Genomic DNA, 23,429 nt, shown 5'->3' with positions numbered 1-23,429 from the left:
CTAATTGACTAGCCCGGATTTGCATTACAAAGACGAAGTTGAAGAAGTATAACAATCGTCTAGATATTGGAGTTGCGTTGCCTCGAGAAAACATGTGACGTTACTGGTAGATTTCCTACATTACGATCTTAGAGTAACAGAGAGGCTATCTAATGGAGATACTTCCTGAGCTCCTTGCAGATGTCTACCGATTATCAGTGCAGTTGAAGTTTGAAATATTGCTCTCTATGGAATCCCTACACCCAAATGAAGTCGTCGCACTCTCGCCATCTCCCTTCTTCTCCGTTTATGCCACAATCAAGAAGATGTCGGTCAATACTTACTTCAATTTTAGAATTTTTAGTATTTTTATTATCATTATGATTTAGATTAGATTACTCATTTTTTGTTGGTTGCAGTTAAATAAGGAACGGATGGACAAGGGATTCCAAGGCGCTTCTTCACTATCTTTTGTAGAATTCACATCATATACCCTGTCGGCCTGCCTGTTACTTCCTGTTTCTCTCGCCCTATTTCTTGATCTCCACACAGACCGCTATCCAGGTAAAGGCCTTGAACTTTATTCACTTTAGATTTCATTGCGATTTCTAAATACGAATTCTATGTTGATGATGTAACGTTTTTTGAAGATTTTGTAATGAAGATTTTAAAGGTTTGGTATGCTTTAGAAAGAACGGATGGACAAGGGTATAAATTTCAAGGTTAGTAACGAAAGGATATGATAACACATGAATATACAAGTATTTAAATATCTTTTCATTGCTCCTAGCTACCTTAGAAATGTCGAATGCTTTGTTTTAATTTGTATCTAACTGATTTGATGTGCTTCAGAGTTGAGTTATCTTCTTTGGTTATGGTACAAAAAACAATATCCTATGATCTTTGTCACATTCTCCTCAGGTTTTTCTCCACCTTAAGTTTTGATGATTTTGTTGTTACTACTGTCAAAGCCTAAATGAAAACAAATGTAATTCTACCTATTTGACTGTTTGACAAAAATGAGAGTATTCAAGGAGATGAACCAGTAAATGACCCTGAAATCATTGATGGGATTGTCGAGATATGAAAGTAACTTTCATAATGTACACCAACTGTTCGATAAAATGATTGTAGACACCAAAAACATTGAAGCAGCTCTATTTGACAGGTTTTTCATTTATATCAGGACTGATGGTGTTTTTAAACATTGATTACTCAAATAGTTTTGTGGGTTGATCTTTTTTTTGGATTTACAGGGTGAAACCTTTCCAGAAACTTTTAAGCTTAACAGAGCCTTTAAGAAGATATTTTTTAATTGTCTTAAAATGATTCAAACCACAAAGGGTGTTGGAAAGGTATGATCATTTGTAGTTGCTTTTTAATCTCCATGGAACAACTTATCAATATCATCATTCACCCACCTAGGTCATTTCCGTTCTCCTTATATATAATTCTTTCATATGAGAGTAGATTGTATGTGTGTCATTGCATTAGTTATGATAAATATAATATATTTTTAATACAAGAGTATATTGTGTCTTGCTAATTCTTAATTAACATGTGTTATTAACAAAACCACATTTAGGGGTTATAAGTTATCTCTTAAGATTTAGACTTTATAACCATCATCCAAACAAAATTTATTTTTACTTCACAATATTACACTTCCACAGTAGGTCTAAGATCCCTTATCAATGGTTGAAAAGCTTTCACAACTATGCTCAAAATAGGTCTACGATCCCTTCTGTTCAATATATGATATTTAATATAATTTTTGCTTTATTTTTATTTGTTGAGTATAAAATGGTTGGTTCATATAACAATCAGTACTTCATTAGTGATAATGGTTTGTTACTATACTTCATTAGTGATATTGGTTTGTTTCTATGGGCATCACCACATTATGCTTTTGATAACAAAAAAAATAGGTCATATGAGTTCCTTTTTTCCAAGATTTGATTACCATCAATTTCTTTAAGGCCAACTATTCAAATCAAAACAGTTTTCAAATTGGTTATAGATTTATATCAAGTTTCTTCTAAAATTCTAAATAATCATATGTAATTTGACGTTGGGTATGTAGTATGTACCATAAAGAGATTGATGTTAGGTGGTAGGGACTCACTTGCTTAGTAAATGTGCTTTACAAATTAATGAAGATACCACGTATGAGGACATATAGTTAATATTTATCTACAATACCAAAACTGGCTACTAATTTGGCAGGTTAGTTGGAAAGAAACACCAATTTTTTTCTTTTCAATTTTCTAAAGTTAAAATTCTAAAAATGTCCTATTATTTAAAAAAAAAATTATTCTCAATTTTCTAAAGCTGAAATTCCAAAAATGCCCTTTTATGTAAAAAAATGTTTTCAAATTTCTAAAGTTAAATTACTTTTATTTTATTTTTACAGGTGAAAGCAGATATTCAACATGCTAATACTCCATAAGAATTCGACCCCTTCACTCTGTTCTTATGACATGATGAGTTTGATCGTTGATGATTTTTTTTTGGAATTTTTTTAAAAATGATTTAGAGTAATCGTTGATATGGGGTTATCCTAATTCGATTTTCAATTTCTGTTTTAATCAATTATTGCTTCTAAATAGGATAAAATTGTTGACATTTTGGGTTAACAAGCAAGGTTGTAGTTTTACTAATTCGATTTTCAATTTATGTTTTACTCGATTAATGATATATTACTTTACTAGTTGTGAGACCCGTATATTATACGGGTTAATTAAAACAAAATGTTAATATAAACGACTAAATGAAATTTTTATTTGAATTTGAAATTCAAAATAACTGAAAATTATGAGAAAAAAACATGCAAAAAATAAATAAATTAAAATTATGTGTTTAGTTATCAAATTTGTGTACTAAATGGGCAATTTATAACAAAATGTTAAACACAAAGGTTTAAACTGTAAATTTATTTGAAATTTAAAATTTAGAATTTGAAATTTGAAATGAATAGTCATTATTGTAGGTTTAATTTATGGAAACTAAATTAATGATATATTGGAAATAAAAAATGAAATAAATGACAAGTGGAAAATAAATATATCTCAAAATTATGACAAAATGACATGTGGCCAATTGAATGAGAAAATGACAAGTGGCAAAATTATTCTTATTTATTAGGGTAGATTATATAATCAATTTTTGAATTTTATTTAAAATTATCACATGTGGGTTTCACAGGTTTTAACCTAGTATATATATATATATATATATATATATATATATATATATATATATATATATATATATATATATATATATATATAGGCTCCGGATCCGATAGTAACCTAAAAAATGGAAGAAAGCGTGACAACAATTCTCCACCACCCATTTCGTCAAATACACAAACGTCAGACGCAATTACTAGTTCGTGACATGTTTGCATGTGATGCATGTCCATGGAACGTAATAAGGACTTGAGAAAATAATAACGTGTGACGAACGTCCATGGAAAATCATTTAAGTGTGTTTCTTTTCCTTTTTCCTTTTTCGTTTTTTTTTAAAACAAAAATCAGAGGCATATATACTCGGTTTTGCTGTTTTTATTTTTATTTTTTTTCGTTTTTTATTTTTTTATTTTTTTTAATTTTTGTTTTTTATTTATTTTATATTTTTTTTCATTTTTATATTATTTTTAAAAATAAAACATGTTTAGATCAATATATACTCAAATTTCCAGTTATTCTTTTTTTTTTGTTTTGGCATTTTTTGGTTTTTTTTTCATTTTTTAACGCTTTTACGACGCCTTTGAAGTTTGTGTTTCTTCGTATTTTTTTTAATATTTTTTTCCATTTTTTAATTATATATCGATTCGACATTTTAATGTTTAACAATTATAAAAAGTTTTGAATCATAAAGATATTAAGGTTAATATCATAAAAGCCACAAGTTTTACTCCTTGACTCTAAATTAGCCTAAATGGATTTTTTGTTTCTAATTAGCCATTATGTAGTAGTTGACTTTTTCCTCGAACCCGGGTAGCCGGTTTTGCCGGTTTCAGCCAGTTATCCCCTTTACAAATAAGGATTTTCAATGTTAGAAATCCAACTCCCACCTTCGGCTTCTTCCTCCTCCGACTTCTTCCTTCACGCAACAGCCTCTTCATGGATAGTTCTTATATAGGGTCTATATGGTCAACAACTTCAGCATGGCAAAATGTTCATGGCAATTTCAGGAACAGAAACAACCTCATGGTTTTGAGTCATTGTGTTGTTGAGGCTAGCTTCTTAGTTGCCTGGACGGACAAGAATCCTAGAAGGAAACTTAGGGGATGCACTAACTTCAAGGTATGTTCTTCACCCTTGGATTCAGTATAAAGTTTTCTTATGGAACTAAGGGCAAAATTGTCAAAAAGATGTGCAGGATCCTTGAGATATTGTAAGTTCTTCATGTGGGTAGACTCACCTTTGCCTAATCAAGATTAGAAAAGTGTGATGTACAAGATGCATTTAGCTCTGGTTGGTATTGTGACATCTCCAAATTCACGGTCATTTTAAAAATCTTATTTATGCTTATTTTAAAATCAGAGTATCCATTTTAAAGAATAATATTATGGAATTTGTTCCCAGGAAACATGATAAATATATTATCAAAGCATTTCCGAAGAAATTTATTTTGTTTATATTAAAACATTGGGATGTCATCGTCAATACAGAAACATAAGCATAAACAGACCTTACATTCATTTACACTAATGATTTACATCTTTGTTAATCTCTCACTGTAATGTAGCTTTGTATCGACACTTGTGATACAAATAAATTGAGTGGGTCAGGTTGGGAAACCTGGTGAGTACATAGGGTTTTCAACCCACAATAATATACTTAATTTGTTTCTTCACATATTTCATGTCAAACAATTAACCTGATTACACATCCTTATTTTCTTTATTTAATCTTCTGCAAATATTTATCCTAAGGGTCATCTCTTACATCGTATTTACCTCTCATCATCACATTTCCTTATCTATTTATTCCTAAGGACTTTCCCTAAGGATCATCGCCTACATCGCATAAACAGTATTGATTCGAGGATTACTCCCCCAATACGTGTCCAGTAAGGGTTAGAGTATCATTGCATGAATACGTAGTTACTATATCTCCTGAACTCGTAATTCATCACCTACAAGTTATGATCCTACCGGTGTTTCCACATGACTTGTTTAGATTAGATAGTGGTCGCAATCTATACTCTGGTATATGACTACATCACAACATCGTAGGTCAAGGTTATGGAATCTCCTAATCATATACTATCTCTCATCACCTATTCATCATCGCATATCTATCATCCCCTAGTTATAATCACCTATCTTTCATCACTCATCACTACCCAATACATATTTATAAGTATAAAAATACATATATAGTTTAAATCATGTAAACATGTATAAATCGTTCATCTAGAATAGATATCAGGAACATAGATAATAAGCATGTATAACATGTATTAACATTAAATACTTCATATCTATGTGTAAGATGAAAGTAACTATGCACTCACTTATTAAAGTGATGACTCGAAATTCAGGCAGCGCTTCGCTTTTAACAATCGTCTTTTCCTTCAACGAAAACAAGCATTATTATCGCTAAGTTTTAATCTAATTTTTATTGTGACTAATTATTAGTCTAGATTTATCATTAACTTAAAGTCTACTTTCATGATCTATCAAGTAAGGATCGGCTAGGCAGGACAGTTGGGAGGCAGTACCATCTCGGCACATAGCTTTTCTGAAATCAAACAACCAAGCCCAACGTGACCATTCTAGACACCTATTTTGTAAGTATATCGATTAGTATAACGAGTTTGAATCACTGATATAGGTTCATAATAACGATAATAAACTTAAACATAAGTTATACTTAAAGTAGGGTAAGCATAACTCACTTACAAAAGGGGTTTAGCGAAGAACTGGGCTCTACGCGGGCATAACTTTTGAGCCGAAAGATCTTCTTCTTGGAGCCTTTTGGCGCTCCGAGACTCACCTCTAACACCTAAGAGGTGCTAGGGAAAAAACTTGTGGGTTTGGGGATGTTTGGGAGAGAATTGGAGTGAATTGGTGTGGAAAAATGAGAAGAGATGAGTGCTATTTATAGGCGGGAAGCTTCCGCGTATGTTGGGCATATGCAAGGGTACGTTAAGCATACTTAGGCCACGTCTCACCATCTCGTGCGAATCCGTGGGGAGGAAGGTGTGATCCAGATCTTGCCATGTGTCATTCGTTGGTTAATCCAAAACATTAATTATCTTCTAAATAGCATAAATTTTGCATACAAGCTTCGTTTTTGATGTTCTTTATATCCACGCGTAGGTAGCAACGTGATCTACAAATTTCATTTTGCTCCATCAGCTAATTTTGACTTTATTTTTAATGTTATATTTTTAGTAGGCTTAGACAGTTAAAGTTCGTTAAAAATTCATAACTTTGTCATCCGACGTCTGTTTTCGTCTATCTTTACACTGTTGAGATCCTACTAATGAGATCTTCGATTCTCATTTAGGTTATGTCAGCTAAAAATCAATCGATCTAAAATTCGATTTCTGAGTTGTGCACTGCTATGTTAAATCTTAGAAAAATCATAACTTCCTCATACGAAGTCAGATTTTGACGTTCTCTATATGCACGCTCTCGGTTTAATGTATATTACGACTTTTGTTTAGATCTTTAAGGCTAAAAAGTAATTTATTAAAAATTCAATTTTTATGTTATGCGGCGTCGTGTCAGTTTAGTCGTAAAACTTTGACGGTTCATAACTTCTTCGTTATAAGTCGGATTTCAACGTTCTTTATACGCTTAGACTCCTTGTGACATATACTATAATTTGGTTAAGATTATTTGCTTCAAATAATCTTCTATCAAATATTCAGTTTTTAATGTTTATTTCCTCTAAATTGACTAGCCCGGATCTACGGGGGTTACAGGTATGGCTGGTGGAAATGCTCAGTTTGAACTGGTGAATCAAGATCAAAATAGGAGGTTGATTTTGATGATTAAGCTTGTGGTTATCATGGCCATGCTATTTGTAGTGATGTTGGTATTTGGGATTACATTTTTGGTGAAGTTTTTGAGAAGTTTAGGTTGTTAAGTTTGGTCTTTTGAGAAGTTTTTGGTTAGGTGAAAGTTATATTAGATCCCACTTTTGGGAATTTGGTGTTATAGTCATATGGGACAGTTGTAATAGGTTGTGAAATACATTTTGAAGGTTGTAATATATAGTCTTATGGGACAATTAATATGAAAAGCATTAACTAGAAATTGACAATGTATTATCCATTACAAACTGACATTGAACTTACTACAAACACAATCCTTATAAACATCATAGCTAAATACATACAAGGAGGGTTGTAACAATCAGAACCGAACTTCTAAATTTACAACATTGTTTACAAGCCAAAAGATGATTTTACAAAATGACATTGTACTTACTACAAATTACAGTCTTTAAGAATATGTAGTCAATAAATTGGAAGCTTCTTACCAAAAGATGATTTCACAAAAAAGGCTACCAAAATATTTATTCCCAGTTAAAAAACCATCCATAATAGCATCACTTCAATGTAATTGCTTTCTCAATTGTTGAAGCACCTCCATTTGGATCGTGAACTATATTTTTCAACTTGATCTTGATAATTCTTTCTGGGAGCTTCCTTTTTCTTACCAATTGATCTTGTGTTTCTTGAATGTTCTCTTCATCAACTATACTCTCAACCAACATTTCCTTCCTTTATTTTCACAACTGTGAATAAGAAATTAACATATTATCACATAATGTTCAAGAAAAATTGTGTCAATTGCTAAAATTATAATTGCATACCTTATTAAAAGCTTAATCAATTTCCTCGTGATCATATATGGATGCCTTCAAATCTTCAATAGTAAGAAACTCTTGTTCATCATGATTTTTATGGCAGGTAAGTGAAACTTCCTCAAGACCTTCCACAAATTGAATTGAACTACCCTGCACATCCCTTATTATCTGCATGGCACTATCTTCCAATCTTTTCCATACATATTTGATCTTACCTTCCTACCTTGTCATCGTCTTAATTCCCTTTTGAAGAGAAATTGAATAACCGACATCTTTTATCTTACATGCTTCTATTGACATGCCCTCAACATCGTTCGTCTTACATACTTCATTTGATGTGCCCTCAAAATCCTTTATCTTTCCCTCACTTGCTTCTTTTGATGTTCCCTCACCTGCTTTCCTTGGTTTCTTTGTAGTTTTCACAACTGATTTTCCTCCCCCATCTCCTTTTGGTCTTCCACCATTCCTTTTAGGGACAAATTCATTGGGACCTTCTCCATTATTACAAGACAATTTACTATGACAAAGTTCCCTACATTTCCCACACCTAACAGTCCTGCTAACATTTGCCTTCTTAGTTGGGTATTTAGAATCCTAAGTTTCAAAGGCATGTCTTCTTCTATTTTTTTGGCTTTCCAAGAATTCTCCTGACAAGAGGTGGTAAGGGCTTCAAATATTCAATATGGGACCACATATTACTTCCATTAACATGTAATATGTTGTCCTTATACGTCTCTATGAACTTGTCCTTATGGAACCAAAATGAAATCAAATCAGTTGGATCTCTATGTGTGAAATTGAGCATGAAGACATGGCAACCCTAATATCTCCTATAATCTGCATGAACAACAATGATCATCTAAATCCACCTTGTAAGTTGAATATCCATGCCTTATCTCAAAAATAGCACATCCGGTTAGTATTACTATCAAGTACCTAAAACATTTAGTGTGAGTAATTAGTAATGAAAAGATATAGACTTAAGATCAAAATTAAATGAGCATACCTCATATGTTTTCCAAACTCCTTAAGCTTCTCTAAGATGTTTGGGCCATAGTCATCGTTCCATTGGGAGACCATAGCAGCTTAATGATAAAACCTATTCATCAAATAAATCATGATTTCTTCAAGCATTGTTAGAAATGGTTTTTTTATCATGTGAATTATCATCGAATTAAAACACTCAGATATGCCATTCTCTACTGCCTCACAAGCATGTCCATGAGAGAAAAATGCCCTACACCAAGAATATGGGTTGGTTGACATCATCCAAACACAACCACTTGGAGTTACGTGTTTGATTTTCTCCATTGTTGCTATAAAGTCCCCCTCCACGATACTTTTAGCAGCTCCCCAAAACAGGTTCTTCAGCTATAATCCAGTGTATCTCTTTCTGAAGTTTGCATAGATGTGCCTGGCACATTATCTATGTTCAACATATGGAAGTAGTTATGTAATAGCCAGTAGTAGACCCTGACATTTAATAAAAAATTTAGTATACATGTATAATAATTAAACAAGAAATACAATATTATTTACCTTGCCGATCTAAAATAATAACAAGACCCCTACCACCATCAAGATCAAGATCAACAACTAACAGCTCAATAAACCAAGTCCACTTATCTTTGTTCTCTACATCAATCACTGCCCATGCTATTGGATATACGTGATTGTCTGCATCTCTTCCAATAGCTTTCAAAAGCTCTCCCTTGATCTGCCCCTTAGGAAAAACCATCCAAACCTATCACATGTCTGCAACCCGTATTCAACCATCCTTAAAAGCCTTTACGCACACATAAAACCTTTTGAAATAGTTCATGCCACTAGGATTAGATTCTACGCCCACCTTACAAGTGCTCCCTGGGTTAGACCTGAGGATTTATGTAGCATAATCTCATACTTTTGCATAATGTTCTTCTAACTTACCTTATATCATTTCTTTTGCCTTTGTCCTAGCCCTATGACATTCCCCCTTAGACACATCTTAAGTACATATTCCTTCATCTTAGTCAATGTTATCTTTGGATTTATAATTATATCCTTCAGGTAATTTTTGGATAACCAGTTGCAACTAACCAAAGATCCAAAATTATAATTCCTAGCACATATATGTATGTCCCATATGGATTTAATCTAAAATGTTCCTTCATTATACTTCCAAGAAGCATAAACTCTAAAGGGACATGAGTCTTTTTTATATATTTCCCCACACCTAGCAATCACTCCATGCCTATCACTCTTCATAAACCATAATTGATATCTGTTAGCTACTTTATAATTAGTTAATGAAAACCCGAGTTGAGCATGGGACTCGTAATACTCTCCAACTACATGCTTCATCTGTTTCTAATGGATGTCTGGATAATGAACCTTATACTCTACACCCTCTTCACAATCATTTTGATAATTAACATGATCATGCTCTGGCTCCTTAACACCAGCTTCCTTATCATCATCTCCCATTCCATCAAGAGTCCTCCTTAGCATATTTTCGTCACATAATATGTTGGAATGGATCATCAGACAGGTTTGAGGTTGGTTTAAAGGTCTCTGGTGCAAAATCCAAGAAAGAGGAATCTATAAGATCATCATCAGAGTCGTCACATAAACCTTTTTAGGCCCTTTGACCTTTTTAGTTCCAAATGATAAAGCCATCTATTCAAGATGAAAAATTAAAGTTGTTAGTGACACTATGAAACTCGATTATGGAAGATAAGAACACCACATACACATCAATTTCTCAATGGCATCCACGTATCTTTCTACTTCAGTGTTTTTCAAGTTCAAAATATTAGTTTTATGCATGCAACAATGGTGTTAGAAACCCCTTTCAAACCCTTCTTCTTCCCAAGATTAACTGCATGAAACCCTTTTTGATGTAGACGATCCTGCTAAAAGGTGATGCTTGGTGGTGTACGAATGCATTTTCGAAAGATCTAGTGCTATAAGACAATGGTGACCGGCTGAGGAGCTTAACCTGTTGTTAATCAGTTGGTTATATGATTTTGAAATATGGTCTCAATTATTTAGGCTAACTAGAAACTAAAAATCCATTTAGGTCTAATTTAGAATCGGGGTGTAAAAATTATGGTTTTTATGGTATTAACCCAAAATATTATGAATCATACTCTTTTGGATCATATTATTTTTGGATCATTAAAATTTGAATCATATCATTTTAGATCATAAAATTTTGGATCATATCATTCTAAATCATATTATTTTGATCATGTTATTTTTTAATCATATGATTTTGGATCATAATATATTGAATTGAATAAAGATTTTGTTTATAATAACATTTAGATTATTATATTTTTTTTGAATCATTTAATTTTGAATCACAAAATATATAATATTTAAGGATCATAACATATCTTAATCAAAATAGTTTTAGATCATAACAATTAAGGATCGTAAATATGTTCAATAATAATTTTTTTGAATCTTATTATTATTATTATTATTATTTATTATTTTGAATCATCTCATTTTTCATCATATTATGTTTAACATTTTTTTAAAACTTTTAATCTTTTAAAACCTACAACTTAAAACTTTTAATCTTATTATAATTTTTTTATATATATGTTTTTCTGTATCGAATGATACATATACAAGAACATAAAAATTTTATTTCGCTTCGGGTAGTAAAAAAGAATAGACCGGTCATATATATAGCTTTGACATTTTTAAACTTTTCACTGTCAATTTTTACCAAACAAAAAGTTACAAAATTTGTTTTTTTTATTCAAAAGTTTTTCTATATAATGATTATGACCAAAGTTTTACAAATTGATACCTAAGAAATTATACGGTAGATTATTTTGATTTGTAGATATTTCTATAAAAGCAAAACATCATACCGATTATTTTAACTTCATATAAACACTTTTGATATACACTATGAAAGCACTTGCTTGTTAAACAATCCATATCAAACTACTTTTAGTTACACATCATATCAAAAACTGTTAATAATGGTTTCAGCTTGAATTTGAATATTTCAGCTTCAATTTGAATATTTTAGCATACAATTAGATCAATCACATATATGTAAAACAAGAAAGAAAATCAACCAGACATGTGGTTCCGTTGGAATATGGGATTCCGGTCCACTTCACGGTAATCTCACTTCTATTTCTCTTATTTCTTTGTCTTACAACACAATTATAACCTTCTTAGATCGGATTACCAATTTGATTAACTGATACTTGAAAAACTTATATAACTATACACTATACAGGAAAACACCTTTTAATCGATCTTTAACAAACCACAATTGAGAACTCTCTTTCTTTCACAGAATTAACATATCAAATCTCATATCTTTGAAGTTTTCTTTCTGAGGGATTTCTTTGTTGTTATGCTATCGTATCCGGATCTAATCTACAATCAATGAAACTCATTAGTAAGATGGAATACAGGAAAGATAGAACCTTGAAATCAAGAAACATGAAACCAGAAAGATGGAACCTTGAAAGAAAAAAAAAAGTTCATTTACAAACATATATACTTAGAAGATGAGGAATTTAAAGTTAGATTCTAGAACCTTTGAATCTCAATAGAGATGGTAGCAGTTGAGGAGGCGTCAGATGTGAGTGTTCGTAAAGGAAGCAGAAGAGGACGGCAGCCAACGATATGGATTAAGTACGGACGTTTGGTGTGGCCTAAGAGGGTGGCATTTGGCCGGAGATGGAGACCACCGAAAAATTAGGATGTAAACCCGAGTTCTGGAGTAGGGTAGCAAATTCTTTTTTGTTATTTCAAAATATCGTTGTTTGGTAAATATGTTTAAAAATACACATTTTAGGTAAATATTTTTCTTAAGAAACACCCATTTGGTTACAAACTCCATTTTCCATATTTATTTCTTGGCCATTGTTAGGACTCGGGAGAATCAGATTGCCAGAAGTATTGATAGGTCATGCACCATTGATCACTTTTACGTAAGTATACTCCTTACGTAGAAAATTTTGGGCTCTCCATATTGATAGGTCATGCACCATTGATCACTTTGAGCCTTTTTAGGAAAGACTCTCCTAACCATTTAAGATTAATAAGAAGATATGTAGACGAAAAATACAAGAGGATAAATTTCTGATATTGAAAATTGGCTGATCAAATTGATGTTTGGACATTAGGGCATCCACAATGCATATAGAGTTCAATTGATTGTCACATCATTTTTCTACATTCCATACAATTCAATAATTTTTTTTTTCCTATAATGCATTCAACTCTATAAAGTTCAATAGAAAGTTACAAAAACTAATTTAGAGTATGTATTCAAGATTATAAAACTTTCCTTTTTTCCATTGAAGAGTTCAATGGTCATTGAACTTCAAATTCATTGAATGTCAATGTGGCATCTCACTATGGTAAAGTTTCATCCATTGAATGACAACTAGATTTGTCATCTCATTCAACTCTCTCATTAAACTCGCTATAGCGGATGCTCTTAATACCAGACTACACCAAAAACAACGACATTAGTGGCAACATTATTTTTGTTATCACTTTTGCCTTTTTGTAACTAATTTTATATTTGTACCTTATTGTAAATATCTGATCAAAACCAACTATAGTATTGAGTTGTATTAAATGTTGATGAATATGTTTGTATGTTAGAACTTTTCTATACTATATAATAAAGTAGAGAAAATTATAATATTAAAAAGTTCTAATATTATACAAATAAATTAAAACACATTCGTGCATTTACTTTAATATTATGATACTTAGGCTAGTGGATGTATCATAAGATATCATAATTCTCATATTTAAATTAAAAAAATCAGTTAATAAAGTGAAATCTTTTGAGATAATTAACAAAAATAATTGTTGAAATAAAATTGACACATGCATTTTGCAATTGCATAACGGCGGTGTCATCTTTGCAAGCTGTTACGAAAAAATCTTAAAAAGCCAAGACTACCTGATAGCCCACATTGATATCATCAGCACGTGGTCCACGCTTTTTTATTGCTGGCTCTGAGTGTAATATAAATTGAATTCATATTTTAAAAAATACTTCGGCATAAATACTAAAGTGGTTGTAGCCAACGGTATTCGGTATTGTCTTTAATTTTTTCTTAAGGTTTTGAGGGTTCAAGTCCTCCCATGACATAGATGGATTTTAAGAGTAATTTAATAATAAAATATATATTTTCCCTTTCACAAAACAAATTGCCATAAATGTAAGGCTTACATTGGGCGTCATGTGTCACGTGTCACGATCTCGTGCAAAGTCGTGAAGAAGAAGTAGCGGTTCAGATCTTGCCACGTGTCACTCGTTGGTTAATCCTAAAATTTAATTATCTTCTAGAATTCGTAACTTTCGTATACAAACTCTGTTTTTGACATTCTTTATATCTACGCGTAGGTAGCGACGTAATCTACAACTTTTGTTCAGACTCCGTCGGCTAATTTTGACTTTATTTTTAAAGTTATATTTTAATAGGCTTAGACAGTTATAGTCCATTAAAAATTCATAATTTTGTCATCCGACTTTCGTATTCGATTGTTTTTGAATCGTTGAGCTTCTATTGACGAGATCTTCAGTTTATGTTTAGATTGTGTCGGCTAATAATCGATCGATATAAAATTCGATTTCCGAGTTGTATACTGTTATGCTAAATCTGAGAAAAATCATAATTTCCTCTAACGAAGTCAGATTTGAACGTTCTCTAGATGCACACTCTCACTTTAATGTCTACTACGACGACTTTCGTTTACGTCGCTAAGGCTAAAAAGTATTTCGTCAAAAATCCACTTTTTACGATACGCGAAGTCGTGCCAGTTTACTCGCGAAACTTCGACGGGTCATAACTTTTTCATTATACGTCGGATTTCAGCGTTCTTTATATGTACGGAATCTGTGTGGCATATACTATAACTTTGGTTTAAATTATTTATTCTAAATAATCTTCTATCAAAAAGTCATTTTTAACGTTTATTATCACTAAATTGACTAGTCCGAATCTTCGAGCGTACAATATACAATCCAAGGTTCCCAGAAATAACCTCTCGCAACACATTTTTACGTTTATCGAAAGCAAAATGTAACCTCTTAAAATGAGATATCAAATGAGAAATCCTCTTAGACCCCACTTGTCCATCCGGGCAACAATAAAACCCCAAAAAAGGACATTGTCACGCATTGATCGAAGAAGTAAAAAAAATAAAATAAGAATTTGCTTTTGTTTTCTATTTAAGTTCAAAAGTTTAATCTATTTCTTGAACATTTTAAAAGTCATCCTTGAACTTGTATTTCGGTGGATATTTTTAGTCTTTAAAACAACCAATTTCAAGTCTTAGAATAATTAAAAACAAATTAAAGTTGTAATTTTTAGTAAAACATGAAGAGAAGATATCGTAACAAAATTTAAACTTAACAACGGCTTAAAAAAAATTAAACAAAATTGATGCTTTTAAGTTAAAGTGTAAAACATAAAGAATAAAGTTATTATTTACTTTAAAATAATTAATTAACGTAGAATAAAAGGAATGATTATTATATTGTTTTCTTAAACAGTGGAAAAGGTGTAGGAACACGAAACTCACACGCGATTCGGGGAACGTTTGAGATAACTGATAAGTACCAACAGGCAACAGCTTTGTCTCCAACCCCAACTTGCAACTTACCCACCCCAACTTGCAATTTCTACCATTACCTCTTCTTTCTAATGAAATAATTTAGAAATAGGATTTAATGGGTGTATGTATTAGCCTTTCAAAAAAAATCATGTTAGTTTTTCTTTATATTTAAAATTTATCGTCTTACATGTCATGTTATGTATAATATTATAACGCCCAATAACTTATATATCATCATTTTTTTCGGTTTATTTTTTTATTTCTTTTTTTTTTTAGATTTATTTCTTTTCTATTTATTTTTTATTTAATTTTATGTTTATTTTTTAATAATTATAAAAACAAAATAAAACATTCCATTTAAATAAATCCTAATTTAAACATAACGTTTAAAAACAATGTGTATATATATATATATATATATATATATATATATATATATATATATATATATATATTGCATGAAAAAAAAAACATTACAAAAAAATAAAATACCATAATCCTAAATTAAAAACATAAAATGATAGTCCTAGTCCAAATATCTCTTATGGATCTTTTCCTTCATCGCATAAGCACTCCAAATCTTGTGGTGACATATTTTCCTCACTCGTTGAAGAATTGTCAAATCTCCATCATTTGATCTTCTTCTACTTGACGATGAAGGGATTCCAAGTGTCGGCGTTGTACTTCGATTCTTTCTTTTGCTATTAGATTGTGTTGGTTAAAATTTTTTTTCATTTCCGCCAATTCTTGTGCCCGACCAATCGACATGGATGGGGGATCTCTTTGATGTCGTTGGGGATGTCATCGATGTCACCGTTGAGGTCGATGTTAGTTCGTGCGTTGGAAACATCAAACGAACTTGAATTGCATGACCTCTTTGATTGTATCTCCGACGATGTTGGCGTTTTAATCCATTTTGGATCTTTTCTCACAATCTCCCATATTTTTTCATACTTGAAAACGTAATTCATTTCAATGTGATATTGCTCCCTCATAGCTCTAAACACATCAAAATCGTTGGCACCACTTCGCTTTTGCGAAGAAAATTTGCTAAAAATCCTATTATACTTGGTGCAACTACGACTGATTGGAGTTCATTTGCTACTAAACATATCGACATTGCGATATGGAGCTTTCTTCGTAAGTATGTGAAATTTTCCGAGCACGGATTCCCAAAAACAAACTCTCCTCATATCATTTCCTATAGTTGGATTTTTTGATGTCTCGCGCACCACGCGATCGTCAAAGCGTACTCTTCCTCTGGTGTCTACCATAGCAGAGGTTCTTTTACTTTCCGCGATCTCTTTCCGTTTCTTTTTCCCTTTTCCTCTAACTCTCCGATTACCTTCCAGTTATGTTTCGAGTACCGTATCTTGCGTTAGTTGTGTGAATGGTGGTTGTGTGGTTGTTTATGGCATGGAAGCAAAAGTATTAAAAATGTTTTGTTTCATGTATGGCAATGTAGGAAATTGCATTGGGGTGAGGTGAAATTAAAATAGTTTCCTTAAAATTGTATTTGAGGGGAGTTTTGAAAGTTGAGGAGGTTCATATAGCTTTCATATTACGTGAAACTCATCGGAACGTATGTATTTGTGTATGGTGGAGGAGTGTTTGATTTTTGCTTCATAGTTGAAAAAAAAATTTTGATTTTTGATGTAAAATAAGATAAAGTGAAGAAGGATGCAGTAAAATTGGTATTTAAATGTAGTATATATAGATAAAAATTAATATGTAATTTCTTTTTAAATTGATCGTTCCAATTGAAAATATATACACATTACGATTCGTTTCGATGACAACATAACGGATGAGGGGCGGTGTTTGTCTGTTAGCACATCATTGAGGGTGAGCCATGTCGGCTCTAACGCCCCTCAAGAGCCCATACCGACTCGTCTAAATTACACTACAACAATAATTTCATGTTCTTTAAAATTGTGATCCTCCTTAATAAATAAATGTTTTTTGCCACGTGTCAGTTTTTTATAAGTTTTGATACTTGTCATTTTGTAGTATTTTTGAAATAAATATTATCCACTTGTCAATTTTTTATTTGTTTTAATTTTTAAAATTAAAGTCATATACTTATATATAAAGTATTAAATGTCATATATATATATATATATATATATATATATATATATATATATATATATATATATATATATATATATATATATATATATATATATATATTGCAATGAATATGTTTCTTCCTTATTTTAAAGTTGTATATTAAAGAATATTATATAATTACATCTTTAATGTTTAATTTTTTTTAATTCAACCCATATAATACACTTTTTTTTGTTAATCTAATATCTAATATTTAACATTTAATAGAATGTTTAAGTAGAAGGGTTCCTTGTATATTAACATTTAATAGAATGTTTAAGTAGAACTGTAGAAGGGTCAAAGGTGTACAGTGAGTTGATAGTTTTTTTTATCAAAATACACTTTCTCCCAACCTTCTTTTTTCTCCGTCCCCAGCTGTCTCCTTATCATCCCTCACTCCGTGTTTATTTTCTTTTATCACCCCCCATGGCCATATTATATATATACAAAGTACAAACAATCACTCTCTCAAACTAAAATTCACTCGTAATAACTTCCCAAACGACAATTAATGGCTACTTTTATCCGATTCCATACCCCATACTCGACAATGTCAACTGAATCTAGTTCAACTTCCGATTGTAGCACCACCGCAAGTTTTTCCGACGAGGAGCTCCTCTTAGCTTCAAGAAACCCCAAGAAGCGAGCCGGGAGGAAGAAGTTCAAGGAAACACGCCACCCTATTTACCGGGGTGTGCGGCGGAGGAATTCCGGCAAGTGGGTATGTGAGATCAGAGAGCCGAATAAGAAAACGAGGGTGTGGCTGGGGACGTATCCCACAGCTGACATGGCAGCCAGAGCTCATGATGTGGCGGCTTTGGCTATGAAGGGGCGATCAGCGTGTTTGAATTTTGCTGACTCGTTGTGGCGGCTGCCGGTCCCGGAATCTAGTAATGTGAAGGACATTCAGAAAGCGGCGGTGGAGGCCGCTGAGGCTTTCCGGCCGGCGGTTGAGGTGGAAGAGTGCAAGGAGTTGGCGGCGGTAAATGGGTTGTATATGGACGAGGAGGCGATTTTTGGGATGCCGGGGTTTCTTGCCAACATGGCGGAAGGACTGATGGTACCACCACCTATGACCGTTGGATACGACAACTGTGAGGATGACGTGGAATTTAGTTTTGACGCGTCATTGTGGAGTTTCTAGAAGTTTAGCCAGATTGATGGATACGCAAATGTGCCATTGAAACTTTGAAAGACTCTTAGAGTGAATAAAACAGACTATTATAATCAAATATTAGTTAAAAAGTACTATAATGCATATGTTTTTAAAAAGGGATCATCACGTCTTTTCATAACCAGGGGGGACATAATATAAAGCCAGGAGGAGTATAGGCTATCTTTCAAAAATTTCCATCAGTTTTAAATTTAAATACATCTTTTGATAATTAGGGGTTAAGTAGTCACCTCAACACCATATATCCCTCACATAAAATTAAAAGGGAATGAGAAAGAGGGAAAAAAATGGTGTGATAATATGTTAACGTCGCTACCAATACATTATACACACAGACATCAAAAGGTTTATAACCTACCTATTCGAAAAGACATCAAGTTCTATTTTAGGCAGCGAATAACTGAATATATGTTGAGGTATGTTCGAAATCAGATCTATCATCGAGCCCAAAGATGGTGTGTTAGTATATATGCCAATAATTGCATTTAAGTTGACATAAACCCCTAAAAAATCGTTCATGTATCGTTTTAAGGATATTACTTAACCAAACAAGTCAAATTGATGTGATTCGGTTATTACTTTTACATGGTTCTACCACTTAAATACAAGAATTGATCCACCCATATGTAAATAGCCTTATACCCCAAAAGTCCAAAACCATATACATGTTGATTAAAAAAAAAAAAAACAAAACCAACAAAAAAAGGAAGTATTAGAACACTGGCCTAGACCGGTTTAGCCCAGCCGGATATCACATAGCAGGACCGGACCGGCCTTAACAATATCAAAAGCCCAATCCTTTTTGTACATCTCCACTATAAATAGTAACAAGTCAACTAACATTTTATATCATCAAACTCAAGACTCAAGAGAATAAAAGTCAAAATCCAACTTCCAACTTCGACTTCAACAAACAAAATCAGACCTAAGGGACGCTGATAGCTGCGTGCACGACACCCACCGGATAACCGACTCCGCAACCACAAGATCCAACGGCTCAAATTCTCCCAACCCGATCGTACGGTTCCTCTTACTATGAATCCCCGATATCCTCGACCCGCCTCCCCTTTTAACCTCACCCAATCTCTGCTCTTTCACTTCCCTCGTATCCAGACCCAACAAGCACACCGACACGGGCGGGTCATGATCCGTATCCGGACCCGGCCCAAAGAAGGAGAAACTTGGCATGGAATGGATCGGAGTGCAGAAGTCTAGGGTGGTGGTATTTGATGATCCGGACCCGGACCCGGACCCACCACTGCTACGGAAAGAAAACCCGCAGGAGTTCACAAGAGGTGTCATGGGCTCCACAAGGAATGAAGAAAATGATGACTTGCAACTGAATGTTTCACATATGATTGGAGATCCAAGCCCAAAGCTGATGTCATCATTACGGGCCATGAATAAAGATGATGTCGGGCTTCCTGCTAAATCAAGTTGTTCACAAGTTGGAGGTGATTTAGGTATTGGCCCAATGCCACTAGTCCATGTATGATCTACAAACCCAATGAACAAAACATTTAGCTGATAGCTGATAAAAAATGACGTTTGGTAGAAACTAGCTAGAAAGTCTAGTAAATTAAGTGGGTTTTTTTTTTTTTTTTTTTTTTTGTAAAAGATTACCAAGAACTTGTTGAGCGGTGAGCCTCACAGAAGGATCGGTATGGAGCATTCCTCTGATCAATTCTTTGGCGGAATCAGAGATTCCATTCCAGGGATCTGGCTGGAATCTCAAAGCAGCAGCTCTGACCGCATCAAATATTCGTGATTTAGTCTTCCCCCAAAATGGTGGCTTCCCACTAAGAAGAATGTACAGAATTACCCCTGCACTCCATACATCAGCAGCTTGGTTGTAACCTCCCGCCAATACCTCCGGTGCTATATAAAACGGACTCCCAACCGTCCCATGCAAACTTTCTCCTGTTTGGTCAATAAAAGTCAACACCTCCTATCCCTTAGCAATTAATAAACCCCAAGTTTTCTATATATAGAAAGATATCCAAGTAACATGTTTTGAATATGCAAGTTGAAACTGATTATTTATTGCAACTTCAAGAATCGTATTTACAATTTACAAGATTCGGATTTAAAAATATCATGAGGATTAAGGATATACCTGGATTAATGTATGTTGCGAGGCCAAAATCAGCCAACTTGATCTGAGAAGATGATGCTTTTGTGGCTAATAAAATATTTTCGGGTTTTAAATCTCTATGAACAATACCTTTATCATGACAAAACCTCACCACTTGCATTAAATGCCTGAATAAGATCCGAGCCTCAGATTCAGAAAATCTCCCTTGTTTTTCTAACCGATGAAAAAGCTCTCCACCTGCACATAACTCCATAACCAGATGAACATAACCTTCTTCTTCATAAACTGCTTTGAGATCAACCACGTTTGGATGCCCAGACAACCTAGTCATTATCTCAATCTCAAGTTTGATGCTTCTTACATCTTCATCAGTCACGAGTCTGTTTTTTGATATTGATTTGCAGGCCAATACCTCTCCCGTCAATTTATCGGAGCATTCTCGGATTATACCAAATTGCCCCCACCCCAATTGGTCTCCAAGAACATATCGATCTTTTAGATTTGAGATCTGATCGGTTTCTAGTATGGTTTCTGTCAAGCTATCGACTTTGAAACAGTTGTGGAATTTGAAAGATGATTCGTTATATCTTCTGGTGTCGCTCTTGGCAACGGCCATACGAAATCTTTGTAGGAATCGAGAAATCTGAAAACCCTAATTTTGGGTGCGAAGTTTCAAAGTATTGAACGCCCCTAAATTTGTTTGACTTTGAATCATCCACTGACTTTTCAAGCCTCTGATTGAAGTCAAACTTCGGAGGTCATGATTCTTGGGAAAGTTACAATGTGATTTAACGTAAATCTACCCTCTGAACAACTCCAGCTGGATCTGTAAAAACATTAGAAGAATCCAACTTTTTTTAAATTTCAAAATTTTCGAAATCGAAAGCTCGTGTAAAACTCCACAAGATGCATACTTTTTGATTGAAAAACAAACGCATAAGGTTAAATTTCTGACACATCGCATACTTTAAACTGATCAAATCGAGAATACCACATGAATAAACTTTCTTGAAGCACATATACAACACTTAAACCACTTCAAAACCCTAAACTACAACGTCCATGAACAGTAGAGCATGGAAAGCATTTAAGAATAGAAATCAAAGACAGGCCAATCAAGATTCAGTTTGAAAGACGACAACCCAGATCTAGAAATTGATTTCGATTAAAGAAAAGGTTTCAAAATTCATTAATTTCAGGAGAAAGAGAAAGAGTTTAACCTGGAGAGAGAGTCAGAGAGATAGATTCAAGTTCAAGAACGTTGAAGTGGGTTTAGAAATTGATTCTCCCCACGAGAGGGGGGAGGTTATGGGGTGTGGGCTCTGATGGTTTCCTTCTCCTTTGAACTTTTTGCCCAATTTAACCTAAAATTAAAAAGCCACCCCACTTCCTTGTGTTCCTGTGTTATGTTTTGCACTTATGACCTGATACATTTGTCCTCTTATTGTTTTTTTTATTTTATTTATTTTGCCCTTTTCCCTTGTTTTCGATGTTCAAAACTTTATTATTTTCATAAGAAGATAGATATGTGCGAATTTTAGTAAACAATGTCATTGTTGTTGGCTGGTAGTGAAAGTCGATGGAATATATAATACTACAAATATTCAACTAATATTTCATTTATTACTTAATTAAGCCAATCCCATATAAATAATGTGATTAAAGATTCTGAAATCCATATATGCTTTAGTAATTTATTATTTACATATTTAAACTTAGAGATTGTTAAAAATTACTTGAGGAAATAGAGAATTAAAAAAAAAAGGTGTTAGGCCGCAACTTTTGAAGGCGACAGAGAGTCATCCCAGTCCATGTGAAAAACCGTGTACACATCCAATTCGTTAGTTCAATAATTTAAATGTTTCCTTGGTCCCACGAATTATTGGAGCAACTGTAGTTTTATTCTCTTCAAATTTGTGGTATTTTTACAGGGCTACTCGTATAAGAATAATTCATTATTATAATATTTATTTAATTATATACATATATTAAATCCTAACATATCTGGAACAGTAAATTTCTAGAGGTTTAGAGTTGCAACACAACATTTTGTACATTTATAATATTTCTTCCTTGTAAATTTAAAAAATGTTAAAATCTCATTCCACAAAACACTGAATATCAATTTGTAAAATCCTCTGTCGCTTTCATTTTGATTCGTCTCCGCTTGTGATGATCTGAATCTCCCAACGATTTATCATCATTGTGATCGTTTGAAACTGCAACCAACTTCTCATCCACAAAAAAAGAGGAATCGACTTCATCAACATCATGTATCATCCAAAAAAAGACAAGATCGTCTAAAACTCTCAACGATTAATCATCACTGTGATCGTTTGAAACTGCAACCGACTTCTCATCCACAAAAAAAGAGGAATCGACTTCATCAACATCATGTATCATCCAAAAAAAGACAAGATCGTATGAAACTCCCAGCAATTGATCATCATTGTGATCGTTTGAAACTGCAACCGACTTGTCATCCAATAAAGAGGAATCAACTTCATCAACCCTTCTGCGCTTTATTACCGTCAGTAAACACCCGCAACAAAACGCCTCTACCCTGTTGTGTGTGAAATTGCGGTCAATTACCGCCACCAAATATCAACCTATGTGAGCAATTTCGGTATGT

At 33.2% G+C, this 23,429-nt stretch overlaps 2 protein-coding genes across 2 annotated transcripts; one reads left to right on the top strand and one right to left on the bottom strand.

The window, feature by feature from the left end:
- The first annotated feature begins 17,979 nt into the window (after positions 1–17,979).
- LOC111903234 (dehydration-responsive element-binding protein 1D) lies at positions 17,980–19,407 on the top strand. The gene has a single exon (XM_023899009.3). It carries the CDS (start codon positions 18,040–18,042, stop codon positions 18,670–18,672), a length of 633 nt encoding a protein of 210 aa, XP_023754777.1. The 5' UTR covers positions 17,980–18,039; the 3' UTR covers positions 18,673–19,407.
- A 5-nt stretch (positions 19,408–19,412) lies between these two features.
- LOC111903233 (calcium-dependent protein kinase 17) lies at positions 19,413–22,185 on the bottom strand. Its single transcript, XM_023899008.2, has 4 exons — positions 22,018–22,185; positions 20,819–21,623; positions 20,326–20,622; positions 19,413–20,198 (listed from the first exon to the last, which is right to left on the bottom strand). The coding sequence occupies exons 2-4, from the start codon at positions 21,411–21,413 to the stop codon at positions 19,609–19,611; spliced, it is 1,482 nt and encodes a 493-aa protein (XP_023754776.1). The 5' UTR covers positions 21,414–21,623; positions 22,018–22,185; the 3' UTR covers positions 19,413–19,608.
- Between the last annotated feature and the right edge of the window lie 1,244 nt (positions 22,186–23,429).

The sequence above is a fragment of the Lactuca sativa genome, chromosome 2, assembly GCF_002870075.4.
Source record: "Lactuca sativa cultivar Salinas chromosome 2, Lsat_Salinas_v11, whole genome shotgun sequence".
In the NCBI taxonomy this organism is placed as follows: domain Eukaryota; kingdom Viridiplantae; phylum Streptophyta; class Magnoliopsida; order Asterales; family Asteraceae; genus Lactuca; species Lactuca sativa.
This window is presented reverse-complemented; position numbering and strand designations above follow the sequence as displayed.